The sequence below is a fragment of the Macrobrachium nipponense genome, chromosome 29 (genome assembly GCF_015104395.2).
Source record: "Macrobrachium nipponense isolate FS-2020 chromosome 29, ASM1510439v2, whole genome shotgun sequence".
Lineage (NCBI taxonomy): Eukaryota > Metazoa > Arthropoda > Malacostraca > Decapoda > Palaemonidae > Macrobrachium > Macrobrachium nipponense.
This window is the reverse complement of record NC_061092.1, coordinates 74,506,574-74,516,336: the sequence shown is the minus strand read 5'-3', so window position 1 is coordinate 74,516,336 and position 9,763 is coordinate 74,506,574. Positions and strand designations below refer to the sequence as shown.

Below are 9,763 nucleotides of genomic sequence, written 5' to 3'. Positions count from 1 at the left end.
CGTAATCGACTCTTACCTCTCTGAGGTAATGAGAAGCGAATACAGAGTTGCTTCTCCAAAATGTCGAGTCCATTATTTGTCTAACTGACATGTTTCTCTGATATGCCAGTGACGTTGAAATAGCCCTCACCTCGTGGGCCTTCACTTTAAGAGACCGAAGTTCTCCTCCTCACATAAGAGGTGAGCTTCTCTTATTGTCTCCCTCAAGAAGAATTACAATGCATTCTTCGAGAGGGGCCTTTGAGGATCCTTAACAGAACACCATAAAGCACTGGATGATCCTCTCAAATTCTTAGTACGAGATAAATATGCCCTGAGGGCTCTAACTGGGCAGAGGAGTCTCTCCTCCTCTTGACCCACTAAATTTGTGAGGTTAGGAACCTCAAACGTCCTCGGCCAGGGTTTGGATGGGTTCTCATTCTTAGCGAGGAAGTCAAGCTTAATGCACATACTGCTCCATCTTGGTTGAAGCCTACCTGCTTCTCCATCGCCTGAATCTCGCTGACCCTTTTTGCTGTGGCAAGAGCCATCAGGAATAAAGTTTTCTAAGTCAAATCTCTAAGGGTTGCTTGCGAGATGGGTTCGAACTTCCTGCCCCATAAGAACTTCAAAACCACATCCAAATTCCAAGCCGGAGGCCTTACTATTTGCTTAGTCGTTTCAAACGACTTTAAGAGATCCTTCAAGTCTGTATCTTGTGATAAATCCATGCCTCTATGCCTAAAGACGGCCGAAAGCATACTTCTGTATCCTTTTATGGTGGACACGGCCAGCTTAGTCTTGCCTGAGGAACAGGAGAAAATCAGCTATCTGACTAACAGAGGTAGAGGTTGAGGACACTTTGTGTCGTTTACACCAAGATCTAAAGACCTCCCACTTCGATTGGTAGACTCTCTGTGAAGATACCCTCCTCGCTCTTGCGATCGCTCTCGCAGCTTGCGCTGAAAAGCCTCTCACTCTGGCAAGCTTCTCGATAGTCTAAAGGCAGTCAGTTGTAGAGTGAGGGGGTTTTGATGATACCTCTCGAAGTGGGGCCGTTTGAGAAGCTTTGGAATTGGAGGAAGGCTTCTTGGAAAGTCCACTAGCATCTCCACTACCTCTGTGAACCACTCTCTTGCTGGCCAGAATGGAGCTATCAGGGTCATTCTCCCTGTCTCGAGAAGAGCAAATTTCTTGATGACAAGATTGGTGATCTTGAAAGGAGGGAACGCATAAGCGTCCATCCCTGTCCAGTCCATTAAGAAGGCGTCCACTGCTATTGCTTCCCTGTCCGGGACTAGGGAGCAGTAGTTGGGGATTCTCTTGTTCTGGTTGGAGGCGAAGAGATCTATCGAAGGCCTCCCCCATAATTTCCACAGTTCCTGGCAAACTTGAAGGTGGAGGGTCCATTCTGTGGGCAGAACTTGCCCTTTCCTGCTGAGCATGTCTGCTCTTACATTCTTCTGTCCCTGCACAAATCTTTCTAAAAGATCTACTCCATTCTCCTTTGCCCACAGAAGGAGTTCTCTTGCTGTTTCATACAGGGACAGAGAATGAGTCCCTCCTTGCTTTTACATGTAAGCCAGGGCCGTGGTGTTGTCCGAATTGACTTCCACTACTCTCCCCGAGACAGCATCTTTGAAGGCTTTTAATCCTAACAGAACGGCCATCAACTCTTTCCTGTTGATGTGCCATTCTTTCTGTTGCACTTTCCAAGAGCCTGAGACCTCTCTGCTCCCCAACATGACTCCGAAGCATCTGAGAACAACACAAGGTCTGGGTTCTTCTTGAACAGGGAGATTCCTTCCCTCAACTTCGACGGCTCCAGCCACCAACTCAGATGTTCTTTGATCTCTGCTGGAATGGGAAAGGGAAAGGAGTCCTCCTGACTCTTCCTGTCCCAGACTCTTGAAAGGAAGTGCTGCAGAGGTCTGAGATGCAACCTTCCCGGGGAGACAAACTGCTCGAGCGAGGAGAGGGTGCCCAGCAAACTCATCCATTCCCTTGCCAAGCACTTCTCTCTCCCCAGGAATTCCTGCACCTTCTCGAGGCACTTGTTTTGCCTCTCTTGGGAGGGAAAAGCCCAAAAAAAGAGCTGAGTCTAGAACTATCCCCAAATAAAGAATCGTCTGACTCCGCTCAATCTGGGGTTTCTCCTTGTTGATGATGAGACCCAGCTCCTGGGTCATCAGAAACGTCTTGTGCAAGTCCTCCAGACACCTGCTCATTGATTGCGACCTTATCAACCAGTCGTCCAGGTATAGGGATACTCTTATCCCTTCTTGATGAAGCCATCCAGCCACGTTTGACATTACTCGGGTGAAAACTTGAGGGGCCGTGCTGAGCCCGAAACAAAGGGCTCTGAACTGGAAGCACCTGCTCTGAACTACGAATCTTAGGAATTTCCTAGAAGTCGGGTGGATGGGGATATGAAAGTAGGTTTCTTTTAAGTCCAGAGACACCATCCAGTCCCCTGGACGGACCGCTGCCAGCACCGACTGAGTCGTCTCCATGGTAAACTTGGTCTTTTCTACAAAGACGTTCAGTGCGCTGACATCTAGAACGGGTCTCCATCCACCTGAGGCCTTGGGTACTAGAAACAGGCAATTGTAGAACCCTGGGGATTCTAGTTCCAGTACAGGTTCTATCGCTCCCTTTTCCAGCAACTGGTCTACTAAATCTAGGAGCGCCTCTTGTTTCACAGCGTTCGAGTATTGAGCCACTAAGGCTCTTGGAGTTCTCGAAAGTGGCAGCTTTCTCAAGAAAGGGATCTTGTAACCCTCCCTGATGACTGAGAGGGACCAGGCGTCCGCCCCCCTTTTCTTCCAGGCCTGCCAAAAGTATGACAGCCTGGCTCCTACTGCTGTCTGGAGGACTTGTGTTTCACTTTCTAGCGCGGGCTCTGAACGTCCTCCTGTTCGCTCTACCGCCCGTCTCTTGTCTTCTTCCTCTGAAGTTCGTCCTGGTTGTAGCTCTACCTCAAAAGGGCTGCAGAACCTTCTTCTCCTCCTTCTTTGAAGATGATTGATTCACCGGTAGACCCTTCCTTGCGGAGCGCGTCAGAAGATCTTGAGTGGCCTTCTGCGTTAGAGAATGGGTAATATCCCTAACCAGAGACTGAGGAAACAGATGTTCTGAGAGAGGGGTGTAAAGGAGTTCTGCCTTCTGTGCGACCGTAACCCCTTTTGTCGTGAAGGAGCATAGCAGAGCCCTCTTCTTCAAACCCCCACAGTAAACAGGGAAGCCTTCTCGTTTGCTCCATTCCTAAGAGCCTTATCCATACAGGCCATAATACTGGTTAAGTCCTCCATTCCTGTGGCGTGTATGGGCTCTGCTTTCCTGGCCAGAGCACCAAGAGCCCAGTCTAAGAAACTGAACACTTCGAAAGACCGAAATATTCCTTTGATGAGGTGGTCTAGTTCCGTCATGGACCACATCACCTTAGCGGAATTGAGGGCATGTCTCCTGGAAGAGTCTATAATTCCAGAGAAGTCCCCCTGGGAGGAGGCAGGTACTCCCAGGCCAAGAGCTTCTCCAGTCTCGTACTACACTCCCGCCTTAGAGGCAAGCTTAGCTGGAGGAAACAAGAAGGTGGATTTCACTGCTTGCCTACGTTCTTTAAGCCAGTCTTCGATCCTTGCCATAGCCTTCTTTGCTGAAATCGACAGCTTCATCTTGATGAAAGACTGCTTCTGCGATTTCTTCCTAATAAACTGCGATTGAGGAGAATGAGGAGCAGCCGGTTTAAACTCCTCTCCATACAGCTCAAGGAGGGAGCGATAGAGAACCTTATAATCCGCAGCCGCATTAGCAGGCTTATCTTCATCTTCTGATATCTCTTCTAAATCCAGAATTCCTTCTAACTCCTTATCCCTTTGAGTTGAAGGAACTAAGTTGGAGGTTTCTTGTTCATCCAAATTGCTGTGTGCACACATATCAATCTCTTCCTGATGTGCACCTGCATCAGGGGAATAATGCCTATCGCCGGATATATCCTGGCGTCGTGAAATGGAAGCATCCTGACGTCGGGAGGCAAATGCGTTCTGGCGCCGAGTGATGGGTAAATCCTGGGGTCGAGCACTTGCTGCGTCCTTGTGTCGAGTGCTGGATGCGTCTTAATGTCGGGAGCTGGATGCGTCCTTCCGTCGAGTGCTGGATGCGTCCTGCTGTAGGGCACTGGGAGCGTCCTTTCGTCGAGAGCCGCATGCGTCCTGACGCCGAGGGCTGGATGCGTCCTGACGTCGAGAGCTGGATGCGTCCTGCCGCCGAGAGCTGGTTGCGTCCCGACGTCGAGCGCTGGATGCGTCCTGACGTACAGAACTGGATGCGTCCTGTCCACGAGCGCTGTATGCGTCCTGTCGTCTAACGTTAGAACCCTCCTGTCGAGTGTCAGTCTGTCGGGAACGAGAGCTGATGTTTTCCCGGCGTGGAGACCTGAAGGTGTCACCGTGTCGAGCGAAAGAGTCACTATTTCGTCGAGAGGAAGAAACTTCCTTACGTCTAGAGGATGGAGAGGCAAGGCGACGAGAGCTTGACTTGTCGCGGCGTCGAGAGTCGGGAGAAGAAGCCTGAATGGCGCCAGGAACTTCAAGGTGCCGAGAGAGGGGTGGTTCCCTGGGAGAAGAGTGACGTAACTTCCTCTCATTGCGTGAACGGTGCTGTTTATAGTCCCGAAAGGGAGAGGAACCCCGTTCCTTCTTACGCACTGCAGAAACCTCTGCAGGAGCTTCCTCCCTTGATCTCTTCACTGGCAGATTGTCATCCTTACGTCTGCCCGACTGGGGGGGAGGGCGAATAAAAGCTTTCACTAGCGAAGTCAGCTGTTCTTGCATGACAGTCATGAAAGATTTCACTACCGCTGCTGGGTCTTGCGGTTCCAAAGGAGACGGCTGTCGAGGCATGCTGGAAGCAGGAGAAGGCTCTATTGAAAGTTCTCTGTAACCTGAAGGAAGAGGAGATCTCTCCTCCCTCCGTCCTGCGGGAATCATCCGCTCTAGGTTTTGACCTTTTCGCAAGAGAGGCGTCCCAGTCGTCGTCGGAAGGAAACGGTTCCGAGCTACTCCATCTACTCGAAAGGGGAGAGCGATAACGAGTCTGGTCAGCTTGCTGCATCCACCTTCTCTTGATCGGCCTCGACTCCTCATACTGCCATCTGCGTCTTGGAGAGGGGCTCGGAGAAGACACTACCACGTCCGACATGCCTTTTCCGTGGCGGTCATAAGCAGCCTGGGAAAACGCAACAGGACTGCTTGAGGCAACGGCTGACCGAGGATCCGTTCCTCTCACCCCCTAACGGTCGTCGACGTACCTTCTCCCTTGATCCTGGGAGCTTGGTAGAGGTCTAGACCTAGGGGCATGACAGGATCGATCAGTCGCCACCTCCACTCACTTTCACAAGCACTATCACTCATTTCACCTGCACTCTTACCTTCCTTTAAGGCTGCAAGTTGTTCCTTAAGGTCCTTCATCTCAGCCGCCATCCTGATGTACTGAGGGTCCTCCAACGTAGCTACAGGTCCTGTCTCAGGAGAAGGAGCTACTACCTCAGGAGCAGGTTCTACTACTACATGGGTTGAGGGATTAGAAAGGTCTATACTCACATCACTCACAGACCTAGATTTAGATTTAGAAGCTCTCCTTACTTTATCTAATTCCAATCTACGCACATAGCGTTTCATCTCCATCCATTGCTTTTCGTCCAAAACCTCGCATTCCTTACATCTTTTATCTAAAGCACATTCAAATCCCCTACACCTCAAACAAACATTGTGAGGATCCACCGAAGCTTTTGGCAATCTCACCTTACACTCCTCATTCACACACACTCGAAAATGTTTCTGAGACATCGTAACCAAAGAACAATCAAAAGAAAAATCCAAAGAAAAAGCCACAAAAGCGATTGCCAATCCACAGAATACGTCACCAATTATCAGCAGAAATACAGCGACACAGGGAAGCGAGCGAAAAACCCGATGGCAGACTAGCAACGATGTTGTCAGTCCAACCGGCAGAGAGGATCTGAGGAACAGAAAATGGGAATGATTCCAAGTACCACCCTGTAAGGGTTGTTAACCACCTAACCGAACACCTACCACTCGACGGTTGCCGCGAGTTTTGAAAAATCTGCCGGACCGATAGAGACTATAGCTATATATATATAACTGCCAGGTAAGTCCTATTCATAAAATCTACTGTTAATCAATTGCATTTGCACAAAACATAATCTAATGAAAAATTAAAAAGTAAATGAAATCAGTTAGTGCATGCTGTACCTTTACAAAACCAATGATACATGGGTTAGATTAAGTAGTATTATCAATACAATTTTTTTTCAGTAGATGAAACCTATTCATATAGAACAAGCACACAGGGGCCATTAACTTGAAATTTAAGCTTCCAAAGAAAGTTGGTTTCAGCCTCCCACTGCAGACCACACATTTTAGCAATAACTGATCAGGATACAAAGCCAGGGGTAGACACGAACCAGCGACATCTGAGAGGCATGCCACAAAGCTTAACAACTATACCAGTGGGCCAGTAACTTATATTTCTAATTAGGCTAGACTGACTTCAGAGTACCAGTATTTATGCACATTTTAAAAACAAAAGAATTGTATATATTTAAAGAAAGTCTATGGCTGAGCCTATTTCCACAGCTCAACAACTGGCATTTACTGCACTGAGATGTTACACAGTTGATATGGCCTCATAAATTCAGTTCTATAGAGCCAAAAGGTTAGGTTAAACCTGTCATGCAAAAAAACACAGTCTTTTTTTTATTTAAAGAAACACAGCAACAGAACTAAATATAAAGTTTTAATATCCGAGACAGTATATACTATAATTATGCTGGTGGCCAAAATCAGTAGCAAAATCTGTTGCTTTATCTGAAAACTAAAGTGGGAAGTAGAATTTATAATTACATAGATTTGTTTTATTTATTGGCAAATTAAAACTTAAAAATCATTTTATTCTGTTTGGAAACAAATACGGGAAACCAGTTCAAATGTGGAATAGTAGGCCTATATCCCCCATCATGAACCTTAGTTGTCAACATTTTTCTAAATCTCATCCATATCTTGCCCAAGTTTGGCTAGGCATGTAACAAAGCCAATAGGCTATCATTCTGATATCACCAGATTAATACAACAGCGAGCAAAACGCATGCATTGTGAAATATAGTGACATGGAGAGCGTGGGGAGCAGGGCAGGTAAGGTCACAGGACCAAAAAAAAAAAAAAAAAAAAAAAATAGGCTAACCTCACAGACCAATTCTATAAATAATGACAAACATCATGCTCTGAAATCATCCAGATTTCTTAAATACGACTTTACGTCAACAATGTCCTACTTGTATTCCTTTGGCTAAAATAACATCTAATTAACGAAATAAGAATAGCCAGTTCTGGACGGCGGCTTTGTACCCAAGTTCCCCCATCTTCCCTTACCAAAACCACCAATTTATTTCGATAAATACGTCACAACCAGGCTGGATTTATGAATTATGACTCAATATCATTATTTATTATTCATTCAGTAACCTGCATTATCGATGTCTTACCTAAAATGCATAGGTTTCATTGATCAACACAAAAAATATGAGACAAATGTCACAGGAACTAAGAGAACCTTCTCGCTGGTTCGTAACCGTGACACAAGTAATGGAGTTGCCAGTTAGCCATTTGAACTCCCGATTAAATAAGAAACAGCAAATTTTCTCTCCCTCTCTACTAACCTCAACACAACCCACAAATCATAATCACCTTAGATCGCTAAATCAGATCCAGAATGATAAAAAATAGACTTTATTTGTAAAGGACAAATGATTAACTAGAGAAGTCAAATTCTGGAACTCCAGCATAATGCTGGGTGAGAAACTCAAATGATTCACCAACAAAGACAATGATAATTCAAATAGGAAACCAAAATAAAATTGGGGACTGGACCAGAACCCGTCCACATCCCTTTCTCTCCAACCACTAAACATTTGTCATAATAATCCCCCCCCCCACCCCGCAAAAAAAATACACACACACACACACACAATTAAAGTCATCAGTATCTCCCTCACAATGTGCACCACTCCGAGTGGAATCCCACATAAATAAATTGCAAATAAAATCAAAATAATAATAATAATAATAAATACTCTTGGAACAAAAGTCCCACATGAAAGATAGCCCCTCTGAAACAAATGTTTAAGATGTAAAAAGACCAAGATACGCTTGGGCATAAATGCGAGTATGCTGCACCCAATTCAGTATCAAACATACACACCAGGAAAAAGCACACTTTCTATCGGTTGAATTTTGTCCCATGTTCTTACATCAGCAGCGTCAGTACTGTATTATGCCTATTCAGATATGAGACCACAAATATTCACAGAGAAGCCCGCGAGATCTGATAGCACATTTCAGTCATGCAACGAAAGGTGTTAATTTTGACGTTTTAATTCCTGTAAAGTCATACTCATTTCTAGATGGGGGCCGAAGGAGGTAATATTGAGTCTGATTCACAGGAAGTCTGTTTCGTATAAGTGTTCGTAATATGTGCATTACAAAACTGTGTCTTTTCGAAAGCTGGGCATGTGAAAAAAGTATTTTCGAATAGTTGCAGTGTCCAACTGAGCGCCATCTTGACAACAGGACATGTGAACCAGTATCTTACCTCCCATCTTTTCTGAGATGCTACAGATTTTTCTTTTCTTCAGTAACGATATTATTTTAGGATGCATAAGCCAAAGCTTATCTGGGAAAGGAAACACGGTATTACTAGCACCAGTTTGGAGTCGGCGAATATCTAGATTCTGGATCGTAGGTTACCTATGAATCACCCTCTCTTTGAAAAGTGTTTTTCCTCAGAGGATAATAATAATTATTGTAATTAATTTAAGCAAATCTGTTTCATTATCATAGTAGAAACGATAACTAATGTTCAATATACGTATGTATAATATATAAGGAATCTGAATACGCATAGGCGTTTTATATTTTTTATCAAATGTCCTGATTTGTATCGGTGAATTGAATGCATTATAAGCTTATGTGAATTCCGTTACGAAAATGTTTACATCATTGGAAATAAATAAATGATTAAATAAATAAATAAATAGATAAATAAATAAATAAAAAGGAAAAGTATGATTTTACTGCATCCAAGTTATTGACTTTATAGAGGATCTCTAAGAGTCCTTAAAATTGGCTTTGTCTCATTCTCAACCTTTTACTTTCTTACACAGGAATTTTCAGTTTCCTAACGACTCTGTGTGTGTGTGTGTGTGTGTGTGTGTGTGTGTGTGTGTGTGAAAGAACCTCCCACTACACTTTCTCACAACTTCTGGCAGCCATTTAAACTCCTAAAAGTTGTCATCTAAATTCATGAAATCGGGTTCCTTCCAACCGAGAAGAAGAAGAAGAGGGAATACGTTCCCCGGGTGATGCCATCTAGAGACCGGCCCTCGTCCCCCTTCCCCCCAAAAAGGCTAAACTGAAACACTGTAAACGATAAGCGGAATATGATATAATTTGGTTATTTTCTATGAAGGAATAATTTATTAATAATGCTATTTTCATTATATATATATATATATATATATATATATATATATATATATATATATGTGTGTGTGTGTGTGTGTGTGTGTGTGTGTGTGTGTGTGTGTGTGTGTTAACATCAGGGTCTATGAGTCTATGAAAATAATTTGTATTAAAATTGTCTTAGTACATAGCCTGTCTAGGATGTGCCTAACTTTTTCATGTCTTTCATGTAGTATTTTGTAACTACA

At 44.5% G+C, this 9,763-nt stretch overlaps 1 protein-coding gene across 1 annotated transcript; it reads right to left on the bottom strand.

Annotated features, from left to right (window-relative positions):
- Positions 1-1,550: 1,550 nt before the first annotated feature.
- LOC135206374 (uncharacterized) lies at positions 1,551-2,492 on the bottom strand. Its single transcript, XM_064237789.1, has one exon. It carries the CDS (start codon positions 2,490-2,492, stop codon positions 1,551-1,553), a length of 942 nt encoding a protein of 313 aa, XP_064093859.1.
- Between the last annotated feature and the right edge of the window lie 7,271 nt (positions 2,493-9,763).